This window comes from Lynx canadensis, chromosome C2, assembly GCF_007474595.2.
Source record: "Lynx canadensis isolate LIC74 chromosome C2, mLynCan4.pri.v2, whole genome shotgun sequence".
Classification (NCBI taxonomy): Eukaryota; Metazoa; Chordata; class Mammalia; order Carnivora; family Felidae; genus Lynx; species Lynx canadensis.
Window position 1 is genome coordinate 2,426,208 of NC_044311.2, and position 25,175 is coordinate 2,451,382.

Here is a 25,175-nt window from a genome sequence, read left to right on the forward strand (position 1 = left end):
CTCTGCTCTGTCAGTGCACAGCCCGATGTGGGGCTCAGATGCTTAACTGACTGAGCCACCCAGGGGCCCCCACACTCTGCATTTTAAAGCTAACAACTACCTGCTTATCCCCTCCCTAAGTTATTGCCGTAGGCTTGCAAATTTTAATAAAGTTTCATAGCCATTCTGTACTTTCATGTAATACACAAAGCTGGAATTAGTATTAAAACTAATCTTTCTTTGTCATTATGAAGATTGGAATAAGTTACCGAGCAATGTTAAATAATTAATTCTAAGACTGACGTTCCCCTACATTAAGCAGTGGAACTTTGATATACATGATGAACTTAATGTTTTGCTAATGACAAGGTACCAGAAGTTTCAGGACACATAGTCATCTGTAATCAGACATCTGCAGACTTCAGTTATAACGCATAAGCCTGACAGGGAGGTGCAAATGTTACCAACTGGTCCTCTCTGACCAACAGCACGGGCATATCAGTGAATTCGGAGCTTCTGTATCATCTTCACTTACCAAGTCACTATCTTCCAATGATTAAAAATAGTCTCTGTAGAGAAAACTCAATTTCCAAAGAAAGACAATACTTCTTGGTAGTAATGTCATGCAGAGAGAATGAGCTAAGAAAGGGTTAATTCTTAGCCAGAAAGGGGGGTTTTGGACAAATTAAGGAATTTTGGATTCAAAAAGGATTGAACTTGTGACATATATAACCGCCACACTTTCTGTGATTCACGAAAAACATGAACTTGTTTGGCTCTAGCCAAAACAAACACTATTCGTTAAATGAGATAAAGCATAATAGAAGTGGAATGGGTTGAAAAGGTATGTATGTAACTATGCCCAGGGCATAGGACCGTGAACAGAAGTATGATTTAGAGAAAAGTTAGGAGACATGGGTATAAACACTTCCAGGAAACACAAGACAGTGGATTGCATGAGGGGTATTACTGAACCAGCCTTATTAAGAATCAAGGCTGGTGAAGGGTGCCTGGTTGGCTCAGTTGGTTAAGCGTTTGACTTCAGCTCAGGTCATGATCTGATGGTTCGTGACTTCAAGCTTCATGTCGGGCTCTGTGCTGACAGATTAGAGCCTGGAGTCTGCTTCAGATTCTGAGTCTCCCTCTCTCTCTTCCCCTCCCCCACTCAAGCTCTGTCCCTCAAACGTTAAAAAAAAATTAAAAACAAAAAGGTGGGTCATTGTTTAAAAAAAAAAAAAAAAAAACAACCTCTGATTCTTGATTTTGGCTTAGGTCATGATCTCATGGTTCCTGGGATGAGCCCTGCATAGGGCTCTGCCCTGACAGGGCGGAGCCTGCTCGGGATTCTCTCTCATCTCTGTCTCTCTCAAAATAAATAAATAAACATTAAAAAAAAAAAAGGCTGGTGAAAGGATTTTTTTTTTAATTTTTTTTTTCAACGTTTATTTATTTTTGGGACAGAGAGAGACAGAGCATGAAGGGGGAGGGGCAGAGAGAGAGGGAGACACAGAATCGGAAACAGGCTCCAGGCTCCGAGCCATCAGCCCAGAGCCCGACGCGGGGCTCGAACTCACGGACCGCGAGATCGTGACCTGGCTGAAGTCGGACGCTTAACCGACTGCGCCACCCAGGCGCCCCATGGTGAAAGGATTTTAAAAGCAGTTTTCTTGGCTTAACAGGAAGCTTGCAAGAGTCTCTTTCTTATTCTAAAAAAGGTTTTGGGCAGTGCATCTGGATGGCTCGTCAGTGAAGCATCCGACTCTTGATTTCAACTCAGGTCATGATCTCAAGGTTCGTGAGTCTGAGCCCCAGGCCATTCTGCACTGACAATATGGGGCCTGCTTGGAATTCTGTGTCCCTCTCTCTCTGCCTCTCTCTCAAAAATAAACAAACATTTTTTTAAAAAATTAAAGGAATAAAAAATAAAAAAGATCTTGGGGCATCTGGCTGGCTTCGTTGGTAGAGCACGAGACTCCTGATCTCAGGGTTGTGAGTTCGAACTTCACATTGGGTGTAGAGACCACTTACAATCTATAAGAAAAACTCAGGGTGCCTGGGCAGCTCAGTTGGTTAAGCGGCTGACTTCGGCTCAGGTCACGATCTCACGGTTTGTCAGTTCAAGTCACATATCGGGCTAGCTGCTGTCAGTACAGAGCCCACTTGGGACTCTCTGTCCCCCAGTCTCTCTGCCCCTCCCCAGCTTGCTTGCTCTCTCTCTCTCTCAAAATAAATAAACTAATTTTAAAAAGTGTTAAAAATAAAAAGAGTCAGAAGGTCTGGGGGTGCCTGGATGGTTCAGTCCTTAGAGCATGCAACACTTGACCTTGGATTGTAAGTTTGAATCCCACATGTAGAGTTTACTTAAAAAAAAAAGAAAAAAAAAGCCTGAAGGTCTGGTTTGAATCTTGCTCCTACTTTTCCTGGCCACATAAATTAAAATCATTAGGCTCTCTAAACCCCAGTTTTACAACTGCAATTACAAGGACCTATCTCAAGGGTTGAATATGAGAATTAGAGGAGATAAAACATAAAACGCATTTAATATGGAATTTGGAATCACATAAGAGTTTGATAAATATTGGCCATTTTTCTTTCTTTCTTTTTTTTTTTTTAAGTTATCTCTATGCCCAACATGGGGCTTAAACTCCCAACCCTGAGATCAAGATTGATCCAGCCAGTAAATTACTTCACTCCTGTAATTAGGAAGAGCCTGAACAGGTTACTTATTTCTAACAATACCATGTATAGGGTGATACTGTAGAGTATCTTTACTCCCCCCAAAAATTACAAAGAACCTGGAAGGGTCACTTATTTCTAACTAGGTCACATTTTAGGGTGATATTCTACTGCATAATGGTACCCAGGAACACAGGACAGGGGCTCAAAAAGGTCTCAAGACCTTGAAGCAGTTCAGAGGCACAGGCCCTAGAGTCAAAGGAGAAACTGGGTTCATGGAGCTGTTTTCGTTTAAGAGCTTTGTGTCTTTGGACAATTTACACCAGCTATCTGTACCTCAGCTTTCCCATCTGTAAAATGAGAAACATCATAGTGGCTGCTTTATAGGACTGCTGGAAAGAGTGAGATGCTGCATGCAAAGTTCTCAGCAGGGCCCCATTACATAGTAGGCAACAAATGTCTGCTACCCGATCCTACCATCATCGTCATCTTCGTTAGCCCTCTTGACTACCAAAGCTCTAACCCTGTGATGGGAGAGATGTTGCTGTTATGACCGATGACCAAGGCAAGCACCAAACCATATAAATCAGGATATCTTCTATTTAATCAATTAACATCTCCTGATCCAAAATGCTAAAACAATCTCACATTATTATCATCATATCTTTGCAGTCACAAGAAAGATAATCTCAGCAGCTAAGCTTCTTCATAGATTTCCACTTTAATTTTCCTTCAAAATTCCAAAGTTCATTCAAATTTGTAGGTTAGTCTATTCTGTTCAAATTAGAAAATAAAATTACACAACATACGTTTCATTTCTTGGAATAATAATTTTATACAAATAAAACTAATGCAAGTTGTTTTAGACACATTAGAAGTTGTGCTACCAATAACAGACAAGTCATATTAATTTTCCTTAAGTATTTTTACTTCACAATTCAGAGAATATCACAACATTTTTATAGCTAAATTCATTTGTGTATCACCTGATTCTTCAGTTGGTTAAGTGTTGTCTCAAACTGTCTGTTGTCATTTGGTTACTTTTAAAAAACTCAGCCACTGCTGTATTCAAAATTATTTTATAATCATCTTTGTTCACTTCTTGTAGGCAGGCAAGGTGTTGCAGACAGGCATCATAATTTCCAGCCTAAAACAAACCAACAAAAAACACACACACACAGACAAAATTACCTATTACCTTTAAAACTAAGACATTCATTTCCAAATACGTTTCATTTGTCTCTATTTGGAAAACTTTAAAAAGACAGATCTAATTCCCCAAGTATACTAATTAAAGTCACTGAATGAAACAATATTCATGTCAATTAAGAAACTGGGATATGTCAATTATATCTCAATAAAGCTAGAAATTACAGATATTTATTTCTCAAGACTCACACTCTAACACCGCTATGTGTATAAGTCATACATAGACACGTAAGTGTATCATATACCTATGTACATGTATAAAACCACATCTCTCTCTCTCTCTCTCTCTCTCTCTCTCTCTCTCTCACACACACACACACACACACACACACACACACACACACACACACACGTGTATAGGCATATATTGCTAGCACGGTATAACAGCTGAGGCTAGCCCAAGAAAGGTAATATGATTTAATTTCTAATAAATATGCTCTGAATACCCAAGTATCAAATTCTTCTGCTTACATGTATGTAACCTGATAGTCAAATAAGGTTTTCTTTCATATCGTTTAACATCAGAAAAGTTAAAGTTTTGACAAGAAACTTCTGGGGTTCCATTTTAAAGAACATGCAAGAAAGAGCACCGAACAAAGAAGTGAACTGAAAAGACTGACCCATATAATTACAAATCTAAGTTTAAAAGACTGAAAAAAAAATAACACCGTAAGAGTCAACACGTTTATGAAACACAAAAACTTGGGAATGGCTCAAATTACTCCCATTCCTTTTACCATATTTAAACTCCCAGTGTTTAAAAAATTTAAATAAAACCTACTCTCTAAACTTAATTCTTGAGTTATTACAGAACAAAAGTTATAAATTTAAAAATTCATTGTGAAAAGATTCATATTCGACAGATCCTAAAAACGGAAATCGAAAGAAACCGCTGCTTACTGTGAAAGCCTGGAAAGCACTGGTGGACAACTCCTTCTCTTGATCGGTGATTCCAGAGGACTGACTCGTCCCTTCATGTTTCTCTGCTCCCTGATCTGCAAGCACACAAGTTTTGCAGTTCTTTAGAAATAAAGTTGTACAGCGAGTGTGCCCCTGGTTTTCTTCCTGTCTTCTTCCTAATGAAGTTGCTATAGTTAGGGCGCTCTCAATTACCATGACTTATCAGTGTTATAAGGAGTTAGAAGTCACTCCTCCAGAAACTGAAAGAAACCTTTCCCTTAGCCATGGTCTGGCACAATGAAAACCCACCACCACGTATGGAAGAATCATAGCTCTGTCCATCAGGACTGAGAATGTTGCATTCACTCAAAACATATTAGATCTGCCCCCGAGCAATCTATACCAAAGTCCCACATATTCAAGAAACTATGCCAGGCTCTGGAGACACAAGAATATTATAAATGCATACACAATACCTTCAAAAAGGTTACAATCCAGCTGGAATATAATAACATTTAACAATTAGAAAACCACATTGCTAAGAACTCATAGTTAATTTCCAGGCCAAGAATGCTTTCATAGGCTTAGAAATCCAAAAGCCAACATTAACACATTTAAAAAGCTTCCTTGGGGGGGACTGGGTGGCGCAGTCGGTTAAGCGTCCGACTTCCGCTCAGGTCATGATCTCGTGGTCCATGAGTTTGAGCCCAGCATTGGGCTCTGTGCTGACCGCTCGGAGCCTGGAGCCTGCTTCAGATTCTGTGTCTCCGTCTCTTTCTGCCTCTTCCCTGGTTGTGTTGTCTCTCAAAAATAAATAAACATTAAAAAGAAATTTTTTCTTAAAGCTTCCTTAACATGGTTAAATATCTATATACAATCTTTTTTCCCAGAAGTTTATTTTATTAAATTTTAATTTTAATTAATTTATTTTTTAATGTTTATTTGGGGGAGGAGGAGCAAAGAGAGAGGAAGACAGAGGATCCGAAGTGGCTCTGCACGGACAGCAGCGAGCCGATGCAGGACTCGAACCCACGAACCATGAGCAGAAGTTGGACACTCAACCAACTGAGCCACCCAGGCACCCCTAATTTTTGATAGAGAATGCAAGTGGGAAAGGAGGGCAGAGAGAAAGAGAGAATCCGAAGCAGGATCCACACTGAGCACTGAGCCCAGCAGGGGGCTTGATCCCATGACCCTGGGATCACGACCTGAGTCGAAATCAAGAGTTGGACGTTCAACCCACTGAGCCACCCAGGTGCCCCAAGTATCCATATACACTCTAAGATTAATGATTCCTGCCCCACGATTTTGTATTTTCAAAATTAATTTTTTATTTGAAAACAGAATTCCAAAATAAGCGTAAAAAATCTCTGCTAAATCAAGTCTAAAACTACTCCAGTTCACTTCTCTTAACTGCTCTGACAAATGCTTCAAAAAAATACTTTTTAACGAAAGCATCATCGATCCCAACTTTGCATGATGCAGTCACATGGTCTCAGCTCTTCTTGTTCAGCAGGGATCTGTCTCGACTAAGCCTCATCTATATATTGTGGCAGATGATTTTGGGGAGAGGGACTGGCAGAAATCATGCTTTTCCTTAGGATTTGGGGCCTTGATGTCAGACAAGTAACAAGAAGCTAAACCATGAAATCACACTCTGGAGACAACAGAGTTTCCTCTGTAGAGTTACATAGCAGTAGCCATAAAACATAGTTCCCATTCCACACTAAGAAACAAACCTGAGCTTTTGAAATTTTTTAAAGGAAAGAACTGGCAACAAAGTTATAAAAGTTAATAGGAATAAATACTTCCAGGTAACCACATCTAAAGAGCCAAAAAAAAAAAAAAAAAAAAAAAATCAGCATCTAGTACATCAAGGGACCATAAAGAATGTTAAATCCTTTAACTCCATGTTTGAACAGATTTCAAAATCTTTCAGCCGTTTTCACATTTATTCAATGCCATAATAATAATTAAGCACTGGGAATGGGAACGGCAGGAAGGGGAGGAAAGTGACAGTGCCTTGAAAGCTACAGCAAACTGTAATGCTGATTATTTTAACTTCATTTAATCTCAAATCAATCACAACATTTCTTGCTTTGCCCTGAGGTACTGAGCTCAAAATACAACTTGTACTTAATAAAGATCAGTCTTTAGGGGTGCCTGGGTGGCTCAGTCGGTTAAGCATCCGACCTCGGCTGTCACGATCTCACGGTCCATGGGTTCGAGCCCCGCATCGGGCTCTGTGGTGACAGCTCAGAGCCTGAGCCTGCTTCAGATTCTGTGTCTTCCTCTCTGTCTGCCCCTTCCCTGCTTGTGCTCTGTCTCTCGTTCTCAAAATAAACAACAGTTAAAAAAAAAAAAGATAAAGATCAGTCTTTACAAACGGTCTTTTACTATTTGAAAATTTTCCCACTTAGAAAACTTTCTTTTGATTTAAAAACAAACAAACAACAAAAACACCAGGGTACCTGGGTGCCTCAATTGGGTAAGTGTCTGACTTTGGCTCGGTCATGACCTCAAAGTTCCTGGGTTAGACCACCACCTTGGGCTCTGTGCTCAGAGTCTGGAGCCTCCTTCAGTTCTTCTCCCTCTCTCTTCTGTCCCTTCCCCACTCACACACTCTCTCTCTCTCAAATAACATTAAAATTTTTTTTTAAAAAAAGGACATTCTCCTACATAACCAACTTACAATGGTCACACTAAGAAAAGTAACAATAAATCAATAATATCTAACAATTTCCCGATTGTCTAAGAAATATCACTGTATTTTTCTCCTCCCAATCCGGGTATCAATCAAGGCTCGCATATTTCCCTTAACAGCTTTTGTTTCTCTTACTCCAGAGAACTTCCTCACCTTCTGCTGCTCAAGTCACCAACTGTTTTAAAAGTCTAAGCTGGGCACTGCGTGGCTCAGCCACTTAAGCCTCCAGAGCTCTTGGTTTTGGCTCAGGCCATTATCTCATGGTAAGATGAAGCCAAGCTGACAGCACGGAGCCTGCGTGGGATTCTCTCATCTCCTTCTCCCTCTGCCCCTCCCCCTGCTCATGTGCTGTCTCAAAATAGAGAAAGAAAGAAAGAACTTAAAAAAAAAATAAAGAGCCTAAGATAGTTACCTTGTAGAATGTTCCACATTCCCGGGTTTATCTGTGTTTCCTCATGCATTTAGTCTACATTTATGGCAAGAATATTATATATGGGATAATAAATATCAGTCATTTTTAACATTAATTTTTTGAGAGACAGAGAATGGCAGGGGGCAAAGGGAGGTAGGTAGGGAGAATCTTAAGCAGGGCCCACACCCCAGAGCAGAGCCTGAGAGGAATGGGGTGGGGGGTGGGCGGAGGGAGGGAAAATCTTAAGCAGGGCCCACACCCCAGAGCAGAGCTTGAAGAGGGCTCCATCTCACAACCATGAGATCATAACCTGAGCGGAAGTCAAGAGTCAGACGCTTAACCACTGAGCCCCCACGTGCCCCAACATTTTAATTTTGTTTAAAAAATCTGCCTTTTGTTTTAAAAAGGTGACTTTTATGTTTCAATCATCTCCAAAGAATATTCTGGGCTTTTTTAGTTTTACTCACCAACAAAAGCCCCATGCACCATTAACGGAATACCAACGGAAAGCATAAATAGGATGCATGGGCTGCAAACACAGGTACGTGAGGGTGATGCCATTGTTGACGACTCAGAATAAAAAATTCTTTAGACTATCAAAGTCTCACAATATTTGAATTTATTACACAAGAGTTTTCTCAGATAGAATTGTTGCTCCAGCCTGGAATCTAAAGACCTCCAAAGCTTGAACCGAGGTAAAAAAACGGAGATAAGAAAGCCCTTTTCGGAGTTATTGGGAGGCTTCACCGAGAATATACGTGAAGTGATGAGAATGTATCCGGCAGGCAGGTCCCCCTATGTGGCATGGCGGTGCAGACTTTATTGTTCCAACACACAGATGGGACCCGGGAGCACGGGGAGGTAGAGCCAATACCTGGAACTGAAGTAGGAGGACCAAAACTCTCGTGCCACTTCTGAAATTACACAGTTGATACACAAGTGGAACTGGGGCAAATATCAGTTTTCCTAGTTACTAAAGAGCTTCTGTATTAGATGGCTTTTAGGGTGCCCTCCAAGTCAGAAATTCAGTAACCCCAAACAAGCTTCCATAAAGCAGTGGATACGTTTGTTCACAAAGCAACACAATCCAACTCAAGTAGCAATGGAAGACAAATCTCCAAGTGGGGAGGTAGGGCAGATCATCTTGTCCCCCAGACTTACTACTCAATAATTCCTACAAACACTACCCTCGCCATCACCGCAAGCTTCCCAGAAGACATTGTTCATTTTTTAACCTTGACCGTGAAGAAACGCACAACACTCGCCTGAGAGTCTTTTTTTTTTTTTTTAACTGTGACAGTATGGCTTGAATATAATAAATTCAGGCCATACATCCAATTAATAAATAGCTGAGAGACCATAAGGGTCAAGCATCATTCTAAGTGCAAGGGATCGACACATGAGCCACACAGACAGGGCTCACGCACTTGTGAAACTCAGAGGTTCCTTGTGGAGATAAGATGCAAATCCGTGATTCCGGGTGTGACTAATGCCATGGCAATAACAAGGGCTGTGAGAGGGCACAGAGATGGCAAGTGAGGTCGGACCTAACTCAGAAGTCAGGTATGGGAAGTCCTGAGGAAACAGGGCTCCAAATGTAAACTGCTTGCAGCTTTTGAAACAACCACCACTCCTTCCGGCCCCGGCTAAACCAAGTTCTAGCTTGAGATACTATCTGCTCCTCCATTCTACACCACCTGCGACTTCTCCGCAATTGTAACAATAAAGCTAACATGCTTTGAGGGCTCACAAGGTGTTAGGCATGTAAGCACCTCAAATAGGGTAACTCATTTAATCTTCAAAGCAAGCTCTCAGGAGGGGCTTCTTTCTGGGTGTGTAAGGAGTCATTAAACTATGTACATTCATGATGTGGGCATTTTTTTTTTTTAACATTCCAAACACAGTACAGAAATACAAAATGCTTCGTGAATTTGCGTGTCCTCCTGCACGGGGGTGGTGCTAATCTCTGCACTGTTCCTATTTTAGTATATGTGCTGCCGAAGCAAACACAATGTGGGCATTTTTGAAACCTATATAGAAACCTATCTAGAAACCTATATTCCAGGAGCGTTCCAAAGAACCAGTCCTGCACAGAGCTGACTCTGGGAGCCCTGGCCTGGTACATCCTGGCCGTCAGTAAAGATTCCCAACTGCCCTCTCTCAAGAGGGCAACACGGTGCAACGAAAACCGTACAAACCTTGGAATCAGTCACATCTTCAGTCGGCCTCCCCTTGGCCACCTAACTCTCTGCTAACAGATGCTAAGTAAGTACTAGCTCTCTCCCCTTCCTTCTGGCAAAACAACCAACAATTCTGGCAGTTTCAAAAACAGACATATATATATGTATGTATATATATATACATACACACACACACACAAAATTCTGCAGTCTAAACATACAATTAACAGTGAAAACAGCTTTAGCATGACTTGATTATGGAACGGCCCTTAGATCACCGTCAAATCCCCGGTAGACTGCACACTCTTGAGAATCGCCACTTAACATCAAGAACAAGGGGCGCCTGGGTGGTGCAGTGGTTAAGCGTCCGACTTCAGCCAGGTCACGATCTCGCGGTCCGTGAGTTCGAGCCCCGCGTCGGGCTCTGGGCTGATGGCTCAGAGCCTGGAGCCTGCTTCGGATTCTGTGTCTCCCTCTCTCTCTGCCCCTCCCCCGTTCATGCTCTGTCTCTCTCTGTCCCAAAAATAAATAAACGTTGGAAAAAAAAATTATTAAAAAAAAAAAAACCAAAAACATCAAGAACAAAACATAACCTGTGCTAAGTGAACTTATCTAAGACTTAGATCTGCCCTACAAAAAAAAAAAAAAAAGTATTCTGGTATCTGGGTCTTCCAGAAGTGTTACTTCTGATACAGTTAGCAGACAAAGGGCGCCTGGCTTGCTCAGTAGGAACAGAACGCAGCTCTGGATCTCAGCGCCGTGAGTCTGGGCCCGACAATGGGTGTAGAGACTACTTACATAAAACTTAAAAAATTATATAAAATGAAACAGGAAAAAAAAAAGTTAGCAGATAAATTAACATTTCACTTCTACTTCAGCATACAGATAAATAAGAATTGAGTCCTTATAGGGGGGAGGAAAGCTAACAGTTTATTGGAGAAAAGTTTAAAAGGACATCGTTAAACAGTTTTTTCTTTAGAAAGCCAACAATGAGTTATTGTTAACCCAACCGTTTACACAATACATCTGTTTTGCAAAATTTTCAGGTGCACAAGAACAGTAAGGAGCCATTACTTTTAAATGTGTAAAAATGGGACCCAGGATTTCAAAGCTCCAGAAAGAATGAGTTTAGATTAAAGCAGAACACTATACCGCATATGTATCTGTCATAAAATTTTAACAATGAATACAAAACTTTAAAAACGTTTAGGAAAACCAGAGTGTTTAAAACATTTATCTTCCCTCCCAAGGAAGTGCATTAAATTTAGACCAAATGTCAAAATTTCTTAGTTTGCCATTGAGTTCTCCCCGCAGCTTCTAAAATGTATGCTCTTGGGGCACCTGGGAGACTCAGTCAGCTAAGCGTCTGACACTGAGCTCAGGGGACAGCTGAGACGGAGCCCCGCGCCGGGCTCTATGCTGGCAGCGCTAAGCCTGCTTGGGATTCTCTCTCTCCCGCTCTCTCTGCCCCTCCGCCGCTCACACATGCACGTCTTCTCTCTCAAAATAAATAAATGAACTTTAAGAAATAAAAAAATCGGGGCGCCTGGGTGGCGCAGTCGGTTAAGCGTCCGACTTCAGCTCAGGTCACGATCTCGCGGTCCGTGAGTTCGAGCCCGCGTCGGGCTCTGGGCTGATGGCTCAGAGCCTGGAGCCTGTTTCCGATTCTGTGTCTCCCTCTCCCTCTGCCCCTCCCCCGTTCATGCTCTGTCTCTCTCTGTCCCAAAAATAAATAAACGTTGAAAAAAAAATTTTTTTTTTAAAAAGAAATAAAAAATCATAAAAAATAAGATACACCCTCTCTAGGTTACTTTTTTAGTTTTTTTTAAGTTTATTCATTCATTCTGAGAGAGACTGAGAGAGCACACAAGCTGGAGAAGGGTGGAGGGAGAGAATCCCAAGCAGGCTTGGTCCTCCACACTGAGCCGGTCGAGGGGCTCGATCCCACGAACCCTGAGATCACGAACTGAGCCGAAATCAAGAGTCGGATGCTTAACCGACTGAGCCACCCAGGCGTCCCTCTAGGTTACATTCTTTGACAGGCCCAACTGCCAAAAAGTGATTTATAAATACTGTAAAGCAAGGGGAAATACCCAACAAGTCACCAACGCACTGAAGAGTTCAGGCTTCTACTCTGCATCATTACCCTCTAGGAACTATAAAAGTCTCCTAAAATCTTCCCGAGAAAGAGAAGCCAGCTTTAAGATAAATAAACTAGACTCTAAGGCTTACAAGAGAGTCTGAAATTCCCATCTGTATAGACGTTTTGGAGAACAGGGCTCAAGAAACAGCCTTTTACCAGTTAACCATTATTTTATCTGCATTTTAACTTCAAGATAAAACTGTGAAACAAAAACACTCCAATGGGATCACTATTTTTGTTTTCCTTGTTATCTTTCTCTACTTTTCAAGTTTCCTATAAGGCATGGGTGTTATTTTTGTAGTCAGGTTTTTAAAACCTAGATTATTTGTGACTGCGGAGTTCTTACCAGAAAGAGTCTGCACATAATTCCACGACATGTCTTTATTTGTCCAAAAGTAGTCTCCGTTGCCGATTGTAAGAGAAAATGGCCCTTCATCCTTAAACCTGACTTTCCTTCTACTCTGGCCTAACGAACATGGCTGAGCTTCTAGGCGTACAGGGCTCTTAGGCACACAAACCCGGACACCCTTGAAGCCAACAGGCTTCATTTTGAACCAAACAATTGCCTTTAGGTCTGAACTAAGTCAAAAAGAAACACACTGCTTTTTCAAAACTGAAAAGTCAGTTAACTGAACGCACAGATACATTCCAATACAGAATGTTAACAATTCAAATCTGACTCCAGGAGGTTCTTCCACACAAGCTACCTTCTCAAAATATAGCTCAATGATTTTCAAGAAAGGACATTTTTTCCTAAGGAAAAAATAATGTCAAGGCCTAAGGAAACCCACTGGTACACTCACAAAATAGTGCTGATTCCTTTGTGAAGGCAAGTTTTAAAAAAGAAGGACGCCATCTGAAAGAAAAATAATTCACGTCTGCCAAGGTCACCATAAAGTTCACACACCCTATGTGGTTTCCTATCACTTGGACAAGCGTCTCTGATTTATCAAAACCCTATATATAACAGCTGATTAGTATACAGCTCAGAGAAACACTATGTGACCAGCACTGCCTCAGACTTGAGCACTCTGTCCAGCACTACAGAAATAAAGGAAGAGAGTATCAACGATCAGTAACAACATGATTTGGGGAAGACAGACAAAGCAGATCCCTACCACTGCTGAGTATCTTGGTTTTTATTTTTAATGTTTTTTAATGTTTATTATTTATTTTTTTTAACGTTTATCTATTTTTGAGACAGACAGAGACAGAGCATGAACGGGGGAGGGTCAGAGAGAGAGGGAGACACAGACTCCGAAGCAGGCTCCAGGCTCTGAGCTGTCAGCACAGAGCCCGATGCGGGGCCTGAACTCACGGACCGTGAGATCATGACCTGAGCCGAAGTCGGACGCGCAACCGACTGAGCCACCCAGGCGCCCCTAATGTTTATTATTTTTGAGAGAGAGAGAGAGACAGATCATGAATGGGGGGAGGGGCAGAGAGAGAGAGGGAGACACAGAATCCAAAGCAGACTCCAGGCTCTCAGCTGTCGGCACAGAGCCCGAAGCAGGGCTCCAACTCACAAACTGTAAGATCATGACCTGAGCCGAAGTCGGACGCTCAACCGACTGAGCCACCCAGGCGCCCCAAGCTTTATTTTTTCAGTAATCTCTGCACCCAACCTGGGGCTCGAACTCACAACCCCAAGATCAAGAGCTGCACGCTCCACTGAATGAGCCAGCCAGATGCCCCTGCTGCGGAGTATGTTTTTATTTTCGTATCTGAGACTAGTATTTATTTATTTGCTTTTTTTTTTTAAATCTTCATTTATTTTTGAGAGAGAGACGGAGTACAAGTAGGGGAGGGGCAGAGAGAAAGAGGGAGACACGGACTCGGAAACAGGCTCCAGGTTCTGAGCTGTCAGCACAGAGCCTGATGTGGGGATTGAACTCACAAACCAGAGATCCTGACCTGAGCCGAAGTCAGACGCTCAACCACTGAGCCACCCAGGTACCCCTTTATTTGCTTGTTTTTGAGAGTAGTTTTTATATACAGAAAAGAGACCGTTTTTTAAATATTAATACTTGATTTATTAATGTTACAAATTCAGAAAGTGTAGATTTTCCTCAAACTTTTATATTCAACTTAGACTTTTCTTTTTAAAATTTTATTTTTTATAATATTTTAAAGTTTATTTATTTTGAAAGAGAGCGAAAGCGCGTGTGTGAGCAGGGGAGGGGCACAGAGAGAATCCCAAGCCGACTCTGCAGGGCCAGCACAGAGCCTGACATGGGGCTCAAACTCATGAAACTGTGAGATCATGACCTGAGCTGAAATCAAGACTTGGACGTTTAACTGACTAAACCACCCAGGTGCCCTTAAGATTTTATTTTTAAGGGCGCCTGGGTGGCTCAGTCAGTTTAGCTGTCCGACTTCGGCTCAGGTCATGATCTCGCGGTTTGTGGGTTCAAGCCCCGCGTCCGGCTCTGTGTTAATAGCTCAGAGCCTGGAACCTGCTTCGGATTCTGTGTCTCCCTCTCTCTCTGCCCCTCCTCCGCTTGTGTTCTGTCTCTCTCTCAAAAATGAATAAATGTAAAAACAAAATTTTTTTAAAAATTAAAGAAAAAAAAGATTTTATTTTTAAGTCATCTCTTTACCCAACGTGGGGCTCAAAGTCACGATCGGAGATCAAGAGTCTCATGCTCCTCTGAGTGAGCCAGCCAGGAGTCCCTCAACTTAGACGTTCTATTTGGAGTTCTAATTTTAAAGGGATGTGATGAATGTTTGATCGCCTTTACAACGTTAAACACTCTTCAGACATAAAATTTTAACTACCTTAAATATTTCATACATTCAATTTTAAGTACAGTTGACTTAAAAAGATAATTTTCTGAGAACTTAAATCTAAAAATTAAACTTATGAAAATAGTGACTGAGGTATTCTTTAATGTCCATGCAATAATATAGTTAAAATTAAAATGAAAGTTCACAAGTATAAATCAACTATTCACTCAACTATACATTTAAAATTGGAGAAGCACCTGGTTGGCTCAGTTGGTTAAGCATCCGACTCTTGGTTTTGGCTCAGGTCATGATCTCACAGTTTGTGAGATCGAGCCCCACACTGGGCTCTGTGCTGACAGCACAGAGTCTGCTTGGGATTCTGTTTCTCTCTGCCCCTCCCCTGCTTGCACTCTTTCTCTCTCAAAATAAAGTAATTAAAGGGGCGCCTGGGTGGCGCAGTCGGTTAAGCGTCCGACTTCAGCCAGGTCACGATCTCGCGGTCCGTGAGTTCGAGCCCCGCGTCAGGCTCTGGGCTGATGGCTCGGAGCCTGGAGCCTGTTTCTGATTCTGTGTCTCCCTCTCTCTCTGCCCCTCCCCCGTTCATGCTCTGTCTCTCTCTGTCCCAAAAATAAAAAATAAAAAAAAAAAACGTTGAAAAAAAAAAAAGAAAAAATAAAGTAATTAAAAAAAAAATTGGAATCCTAAGACCAATATATTACTCTAAATTCCTAAACATTAACAATACTTAAAAGCATGAAATGTAGGTCACTATTACATCAACTCCTTATCCTAAAAACTAGTAAATGCAAAGGATGAATTTTCAAGTTTTTAACATTTAACATGCCTTTCTGGGAAGAATTATAGTTCATCCCCAGTTAATTAATACAGGAGAGCTGTTCTTTACAGAATATCAGCAAATAAATGTCAGCAGTAATGGAACTAGAAAAAGTACCACCTTGCAGCCCCCCCATGATACAACTGATCACCAATGGTGGATGTTTATATTATTCTAAATTATTATCCATTAGATTACTTCTAATTATAATTGGAAAAAGATGTTCCTATCACTACGTTACCAAATTGACCAAACTTGGCATCACTAATGGTGGACAAATTGAAACTGACATCATGTACTTTATATAAAGTATACAGAATCACCTAAAAATATACAAATATGGTAAATCTAAATCTAACCAAGCCTGAGAAGTAACTTTCAGTTCACAGAAAATACAGAAGACAAGGACCAAGGACAAGGATACCAGGAAGAAACAATCAGACAAATCCAGAATGTGGGGTATTATACAAGACAACTGACTTCGTCTCTTCAAAAGATCACTGTCATGCAACAAAACAAAACAAAACAAAACAAAACAAAACAAAACAAAAAGGGAGATACTGGGAATGAAGACACTGAAGAGACCTAAAAAATATAATGTGTGAATCTTGACTGGATCTCAGTTTGAAAAGCACAGCTGGTTTTTCTAACTGATTAGTTTCAGGTGTACAACATGTTGATTCAACTCTATATTACTTGGCACTCCCCACAATAAGTGTGGTCACTGTATTGTTGACTCTCTTCCCTGGGCTGTACTTTTCATCATTTTGACTTATTATTACCTTATAACTGATACTTTGTCAGGTAAGTACAGCTTACTTTGGGGAAGTTTAGTATATTTAAATGGTAATTTTCTAAAGTATGACAACGGTTATATAGGTGAAAGGCCTTATTTAAAAAAAGTGCATGGTGAAATATTTAGAGATGAAGTATCTATAACTATTCAACATTGGGGCGCCTGGGTGGCCCAGGTGGTTGAGCGTCCAACTTTTGATTTCAGTTCAGGTCACGGGATGGAGCCCCGCATCCGGCTCTCGCTTTCAACACTGAGCCTGCTTGGGATTCTCTCTCTCCTCTCTTCCCCTCCCCCCAACTCACGCTCTCTCTCAACACAAACTTTAAAACAAAAGAAATATTCAACATTAAGAATTTTAGCTAGATAAAGAAGAAGCAACTACGGCAAAATGTAACAATTGTTAAACTAGGTGGTGGGTATATGGATACTCATTTTTTCAATTTTTTTGGATGTTTGAAATCACTTGTAATACAAAGCTGAAAAAATACCAAATATGCAGATTCCCTACTGAACCCTGAAGAAAGCAAATGGCAGGACAGTACCACGTCATCTGCACATATATTTTATTTTTATTTTTTAATTTTAGAGAGAGAGAAAGCATGGAGCAGGGTAGAGAAGCAGAGGGAGAAAAGAGAAAATCTTAACCCATACCCTGGGATCATGACCTGAGCCCAAATCAAGAGTCAGATGTTCAAATGACTGAGCCATATATATTTTTAAGTCAGTGTGAGCTTGGGTAGGTGTAGAAAAGTCTGGAAGAACACACAAACTCAGTATTGGCTACCTGGAGACAGGAATTGGGTAGGGGCAATAGAGGACTTAATAGTTTTTTACCGGGGCGCCTGGGTGGCTCGGTCAGTTGAGTGTCCGACTTCGGCTCAGGTCACGATCTCGCGGTCCGTGAGTTCGAGCCCCGCGTCGGGCTCTGTGCTGACCGCTCAGAGCCTGGAGCCTGTTTTGGATCCTGTGTCTCCCTCTCTCTCTGACCCTCCCCCGCTCATGCTCTGTCTCTCTCTGTCTCAAAAATAAATAAACGTTAAAAAAAAAAAATTAAAAAAAAATAGTTTACCTTATACATTTAATAATAATAATAATAATAATCAGTTTTGGGTGTCTTTAATAAAATAAAAATAGCCTTGGCTTAAAATCTTCCCATTTGTTTGTTCTTCTTATCATTTTTAGGGCCATCCTGGCTTAAAATTTTAAAGCTATCTTTGAAAGCTGATTTCATATTACCCATCAGGTCAGGCTCTATCTTTCCCTTATTCATAATATTATCAACCTTTTTCTACGAAGCCTACTACAGCCATGCCCACAGTCCAAATTCTCAGATAAATTCAAATCTAGGATTTTGTGTCCGACTCCAGCCACTTTCTCCTCTCAGATGACCATAAAAATCAAAGTCAAATAAATCACCCTAAAACACTGTTGGTACTTCCTTAGTAAAAAATGAAACCAGTTTCACACCACTTTTATATGTTATACAGGGACACGGACCTCGTGAGCCCCCCACTGCCCCCTTGAACCTTTGTCTTTGGTTGGTCTCCATCCGTCCTCCCTCTACAATTTGGTCTCATACAAATCAGGGTGGGAGAACTGCTGGCCGATCAGCCACTGAGAAGCCATACAATCCAGAAGCACGGGTAAATGTGTCTCCCGTGGAATGAGTCTTTACCAACTAGAAACAGGAAACAGGAGGAAGCTGGACCGCTAAGTTATCCCTTTTTTCTCTCTCATACGGACGATCCTGAAGTGCAGTGTCTCCCTGCAGCCCTTTCAGAAAAACCCCACATGCCAGCGGCCTGCTCTCTCCCAGCTCAGGGAGGAACAAGAGCCAAGTATGTAACATACTGCACCTCCCTCGGCCTGGCCTTCTCCTCTCTCACCTCTACTACTCTGCGTTTGCGCCTTCCAAACTGAGAGCACTTGAGTTGGGTTCTGCTTCTCAAAGGATGTGAGCTAAAACAAACACCTGACCTCAGGTGAGGCACACAAGCAACAACCCTGTGAGTAAATAAACTAAAATGCTATTAAAAGTTAGAGGGCGCCTGGCTGGCACAGTCGGTGGAACACGCGACTCTGATCTCAGGGTTGTAAGTTCGAGGCCCACATTGGGTGCAGAGCCTACTTAGAAACGAAACCTCACGGGTGCCTGGGTGGCTCAGTCGGTTAAGCATCGGACTTCGGCTCAGGTCAGGATCTTGCGGTCCGTGGGTTCGAGACCTGCGTTGGGCTCTTGCGCTGACAGCTCAGAGCCTGGAGCCTGATTCAGATTCTCTCTCTCTCTCTCTCTCTCTCTCTCTCTGCCCCTCCCCTACTTGTTTTCTATCTCATCTCTCAAAAATAAACAAACGTAAAAAAAATTTTTTAATAAAATGTTAAAAAAAATACATGAGTAAGTTGGAAAACTGTTAGGACCCCCATTTTGCAAATGAGAAACTGAGGTTCAACTAAGAACCTTGCGTAAAGAGTAAGCCTTTCTGCTTACCAACTATACCCAATCAGTCACAAAATGTTACCTCTAAGAGAGTGATTCCTTTTCTAACCAACCCATTCTTAACAGGGTCCTTGCTCTCAGTTATCCTTGGTCCTCTTACCTCCTTTTCTTCACAATATTCATCACAACTTAAACTCACAAGTATTTTTTTAGTTTACATGTTTGTCTTTCATACCATAAGCTCCATGATTACAGAGATTATGTCAGTGCCTGGCAAGGCAGGCCATGGGTAAATATTTACTGAATAAATTACTATAGCACTAGCCGCTTTTAGCTAGTCTTTGGGCTTCCGGTCTCGTTTCACTTAAACCTCCCCCTTCCCACGCTGTGATCAGGTCACTTTCTTACATGCTTTCATGGGTCTCTTTTCTTACCCTCCGTGACAAGGGCCCTGAGCTCAGGAGCTCAGAGATGAAGCAGCATGTAAGCTAGACCATGAGGGGCACCCGGGTGGTTCAGCCGGTTAAGCGTCTGACTCTCGATCTTGGCTCAGGTCCTGGTCTCATGGTTGGTGACTTTGAGCCCCACATCTCATTAGGCTCTGTGCTGACAGTGTGGAGCCTGCTTGGGATTCTCTCACCCCCTGCCCCCCTCCACCCTTCCCCTGCTCGGCCCTCTCTCTCTCTCTCAAAATAAATCAACTTTTAAAAAACGTTACTAATAAAAAAAAAAAAAAGCCTTTGAATGAGGAGCGTGTTTACCAAAGAGAAAAGAAAATCGAAGGCACTACCACTCAGCAGCTCAGAAGAACAGTATGTCCAAGAGTCGTTTCTGGGGTGAAGAGGTAGGTGTGCGGATACGGAAACGTCGGCTGGAAACACATGGTGAAGTTTCACGAATGACATGTAGGAAAGAGGATGTGATGCACACGAGACGGCATAAGCTTAGAAGGTGTACAGGCATCGGAATGCTTTGCTGCAATTAGGGTCTCAGACATGAAAAGACAATAGTGAGAAGAGGAGACCGGACACGAAGAGACAGGGACGGCAGTCAGAAGACGGCCTCGCGCGAGGGAGACATTAGCAGATAAAGGCTAGAATCACAGCAGGTGAAGCGGGGACGGAGAGGCGGCGGCCAGATTCAAGGAGACCACACTGAACACTCGGCTGGATACCAACGTTAACGTCATCTAGGTGAGACGTTTCCTACGACGTGGCTACGTAACGTCTTCTAGGTGAGACGTTTCCTACCACGTGGCTACAAAACTTCAACCAAAGACACGGCCCCGAATCACCGTGGGCCTCGTTCCTCCACTACCTGCGTTACGCCGCCACGTTACGCGTCGCACACGTTACCAGATGGGAGTGCCACCCGGCGGCGCTGTCCTTACGGACTAAACAGGACACGTCGGAGACACGGAGCGAGTCATATCCGTTTCTTCAACATCCAACACGGTGCCTGGGGCCCAATCTTCGTGAGTGAATGAAGGGACAGGTATGAGAATACTTCACGGCAGGACTTGGAAACCGGACAGGCCTTAGGCCTTTTTTAAAAAGCTCATTCCAAGCAAGCGCAAGGATATGGCCAAGTAGGAACCGTAAACCCGGGACGCAGAGACGCTGCCTTCAGTTAAGGACGGAAGATGTCGGACAGCTTGGTCCGGCCCTGGACAAGCCACGCTGATTTCCCGCCTGGAACATTCTTGCTATCCAGCCTGCCCCATTCCATACGGTCACTCTGTCATTTCATGGGAGTTTCTGCTCAGATACCACCCCCACCAGAAGCCTCCTGGGACCAGCCTACCTAAAATTCTACAGCACACTCTATTATCCTCAATTTGTAAACTTTTTCTCTATGGTTTTCCTTCTCAGCAGACTGCTGCAGAGATCTTTTAACAAATTTCCGATGGTAGGACTGGCTCACTTTCGTTTCAAGTCTAGTCCGACCATCAGTCATTGAGATCAAAACCTTCAGAATATTGAGATGGGCTTTTTACAGTGAAATCTTTAGAAAAGACAAAGTGTTGACCACTTCTAAGACCTGCGAGTCAAGTTCTTCCAATGAACCTGGATGCCACAGAGAACATTCACTTCTTACAGGAAACATACGGCAGACCCTCCCAGAGGCAGGCAGGAAAGAATTTTATACACCTTAACGGAGAAGACTCTAGGAATGGGGTACTAATCCATAAAGAAATCAGTCGAAATTAAATGAGCTAACCTTGAGGAACTAGGGGAAAATGGGTCCCAAGCGCAAGGTATTAGCACAGAACGAAGAGAGACACTTCAGTTTTAGGACTATTTAAATAGTTTTCACAAAGCTAACTTCATAGGACATCGCTGACCAGAGGCAGGCTCACGTGGGCGAAATAGCCCAGGTGAGCCCTATCCTGAGCCAGGGGACATAAGGCACCCGGGTGCTGCGGGGTGATCCGCCTTCCCCCCCTGGAAAACCGAAAAGCCCGTGAAGTGGCTACACAAATATAAGTCCGATATTCCGGCGAGCGGGGCAAAGGCGGTCGGTGGCGGCTTCATACTGCACTTACGTAAAAAAAACTACCGGCCATGGGGCCCAAAGACTCACGTTAGGGGCGGCCGAGGGAGAGGACGGGGGAGAGGAACGCACACCCAAATTAAAGTCACCCTCGGGTCCCCACCCCCTAGTCCCCACCTACTCAGCGCCAGGGTCCGCCCGCCCCGGGCGTGGGCGCCTCACCTGCAGGCTTGTCTGCAGCCATCTTCCCACTCCAGCTTGGGTTCTTCCCCGCGGGTGGCGTGGCCTCGACTCCAGCTGCCGAGCGGGCCGCGGTCCTGGGCCTCGGAGAACGACTCTGTGCCCACCGCGGCTCCGGGCCCCTGAGTTCCGGCCTGGGGAGTGGGTAGACGGCGGGCTGAGGAAGTGACGAAGGCTAGTTCGCGTCGTCTAGCAACAGGAGACAGCGTCTCCAGCCGGCCTCCCGCTACACTCGGCTTCCGCTCCGCGACATCCCCAGACACGCCACTTCCGGGGGCCGCCGCCCGTGTGGGAACAGCGGCCAGCCCCGCCCCACGCTGGCGTCGCCCTGCGCGCTCCGCCCCCGGCGGCCAGTGCGTGTGCGTGCGCGCGCGCCCGGCCGGAAGTGCGCTCGCGTGGAGTTGTGGGCGCGTGGTGGGTTTGCCGGTTGGGATCGTGGGGTGAGTGCCTCTTGCTTATCGTGATTAAAATACCTTGGCGTCGGGGCTCTCGTCCCTCCCGCAGTTTACGTAAAATAGCACTAGTAACACCTGTCATCTGTGCGCTAAGCATTGCCCCTTGCACTTGGCCTGTAAGCTCTCTGATTTCTCACAATTCTGTGAGAAGGCACTGTTGCAGTTGCCGTTTGAAAAGAAAACATTTTAGAGAAGTTTTAGCTTTACAGAAGATTGCCACGGCGATGCATAGAGTTCCTGTATACTCCTGACCTAGAGTCCCCTGTTGTGAGCCTCTTAAATTTTGACTGAGTTACCATGGTACGTCTGTCACATCTAAGAAACCACCTTGACTGGTACATGACTATATGAATTTCACCAGTTTTCCCCGATGTCTCTTTTCTGTTCCAGTATCCTGTCAAAAGACACGACATTACACATATTCATTATGTCTTCTTAGGCTGTGCTTGGCTGATAGTTTCTCAGGTTTTTCTTGTTTTTGACAATCTTGACAGCTTTAAGGAGTACTGGTCAGGATTTTTGAAGAATGCTCTTTGATTTGGGTTTCCCAATATTTTGTTCATGGTTATGAAGCTGGCACCCAGACCTCCAACGTGTCAATTCAAAACGTTAATGGTCATACCGATGAAGTTTTGGGGCGATGGTGGGGTCTGGAGCCGATGGCCAAGAAAGTCCTTGAAGACGTCTTTGGTGCAAAAAGGTGATTTTATTAAAACATGGGGAGAGGACCCGTGGGCAGAAAGAGCTGCCCTGGGGTTGTGACGGGTGACTGATTATATATCCTCAGGTAGGGAGGGGGTTAGGGATAGGTTAAGACTCTAAGGAATTTCGGAAGCAAGGTTTCCAGGACCTTGAGAGGCTAGGTGCTGTTGGGAAAACACCATTTATTACCGTTCAGTAAAACCTCAGTCATGAGACCCAGATATACATCTGTATATCAGGGGGCCATAAGCTTAGAATATGATTGCCAGCTTATATCTTGGGGGTGTTAAGATAAAGGAAGTCTCCAAAGGAATTTTTGTAATGTTAAAGTAGACTTACAGGTTCCTGGGGGTCAGGATGATGCGAAGCCAAGATTCCCTTTTGTCTCTAGCAAAGTGTCGTCACGGAGGCAGCTGAGCTCCTCGAGGGAGGCCACTCTGCCTATTTCAAGCACTTGTCAATGGGCTGTAGGCAGTAAGGGAATTTAAAATTTCGTTTGCCGTAGTTTCCCACATTACCATGGCCAGCACTTAAACCCCTTTCCTTTGTTCTTGGGTAGCCAGGAGTGTCCAAGAAATAGCACACATATTCCACCTGGGGGCCCGGGGGTGCTGTTAGCCTGTACTTTGCCCTCAGTTTGTCTTACGCTCCCTCATCAATGTGTACCCAGGCACGGCCGGACCAACCAAGGAACACATAGGCTTCGGCTCCAGGGGTATGAATGCCTGCTTTATCATTCAAAGCAATTTGTGGGACAAGTAGTTAATCCGCACTACGCTACAGATAGATACAATTACCAAATGTACCAGTGAAATCTTAAACATGAAGAATCAAGGCATTTTTTAGATTCCAAGTCTCTTGACATGGAAAAGACCTCCAGGAGACCAGATAAAGCGGCACCAGGACACCTGCTAGTATGACTTCATGGGCCTCCGATCAATGGGGTCTGCCATTTCAGGATACCCCTGCCCCTGTTAGCTAGGACCCAGCAGAGGAGTTACTCAGATCAGAGTGTTCAAAGCTCTCAGCAGAAGGGAGGAGGGGAAGGGACAAAAACGGGGAAGGAATGTGTTTCCTCTTGCAGAACCAGGAATTCCAGCCAAGGAGACTGCCCAGCTAGGTGTTTCACCTGATAGCCCCTTAGGTGAGCCAGTTTGAGCTGGACTGGAGCTGAGGATCTTACACAGAAGCCCCCCTGCATTGTCTTTTTTTTTTTTTTTTTCAACGTTTCTTTATTTTTGGGACAGAGAGAGACAGAGCATGAACGGGGGAGGGGCAGAGAGAGAGGGAGACACAGAATCGGAAACAGGCTCCAGGCTCCGAGCCATCAGCCCAGAGCCTGACGCAGGGCTCGAACTCGCGGACCGCGAGATCGTGACCTGGCTGAAGTCGGACGCTTAACCGACTGCGCCACCCAGGCGCCCCGTCTTTTTTTTTTTTTTAAGATTTTATTTTGAAGTAATTTCTACATCCCACATGGGGCTCGAACTCACAACCCCCAGATCGAGAGTCACATGCTCTACCGATTGAGCCGGCCAGGCACCCCATTTTTTATTCATTATTATTTGTGTCCCCCTGAAGTGTTTTGAAGTTCCTTTTAGCTCGTTATAATACTAAGATCTCCTCCTATAGGTGGGGTTTTCTGCCATTTTTTGAGCATCCCAATATGCACCAGCCCGTTAGCATGTTAGGCACACACAGTTGGGGCAAAGAGCCTGAGAGAATATGTGTAAGTTCTTTAATGTATATGCAAGCTCCCTGCCCTGCCCCCTGAAAGCCTGAAGAAAAACATCCTGTGCTAATCCCACGGGAAGACAGTGCTTTGAGAACTATCGGTCTCCTTCCATGTAGCAAGTGATAAAAAGTTCTTTGCCTTCAGCACTTCTTTGGGTGGTATTCAAGTTGATGCACCCCAAGGGCGGCGCCCCTTGAGTTCAGCTACAGCTAGACTAAAATTATGGGGTTTTAGGTGGAAAACCACAGAGGTGACGTGCTGTTCTCGTGTCAAATGGAGAGAGCATCCTAGCAAAATGACGATGTTAACCTTGATCACCTGGCTCGGGGTGTCTGCCAGGCTTCTCTGCTGTAAAGTTACCCCCACACTTTACTCTTGGGAAGCGAGTCATTACGTGCAGTTCGACACTCCGGTGGGGAGTGGAGGACGGTTTAGAACGTCCTACCTCCTGCAGTAAGGCGTGTATGTAGATAGATTACCTTCTCTGAGGGAGATCTGTCTCTTCTCCCACATTCAGTTACTTATTCAGTCATAAACTTTATCATCATGGAC

The 25,175-nt window shown here is 43.6% G+C and overlaps 1 protein-coding gene and 1 non-coding gene across 2 annotated transcripts in view; both read right to left on the minus strand.

Moving 5' to 3' along the window:
- The window catches only part of CNOT10 (CCR4-NOT transcription complex subunit 10), a 58,790-nt gene extending 46,024 nt beyond the window's left edge, over positions 1–12,766 (minus strand). The window contains 4 exon segments of the mRNA XM_032594637.1: positions 3,642–3,667; positions 3,670–3,802; positions 4,765–4,859; positions 12,550–12,766. Coding sequence (XP_032450528.1) covers positions 3,642–3,667; positions 3,670–3,802; positions 4,765–4,859; positions 12,550–12,751 — 456 coding nt within the window. The 5' untranslated portion in view covers positions 12,752–12,766.
- On the minus strand, positions 9,788–9,890 carry LOC115524345. Its single transcript, XR_003972052.1, has one exon. It is a non-coding gene; the product is annotated as a U6 spliceosomal RNA (small nuclear RNA).
- Positions 12,767–25,175: the final 12,409 nt, after the last annotated feature.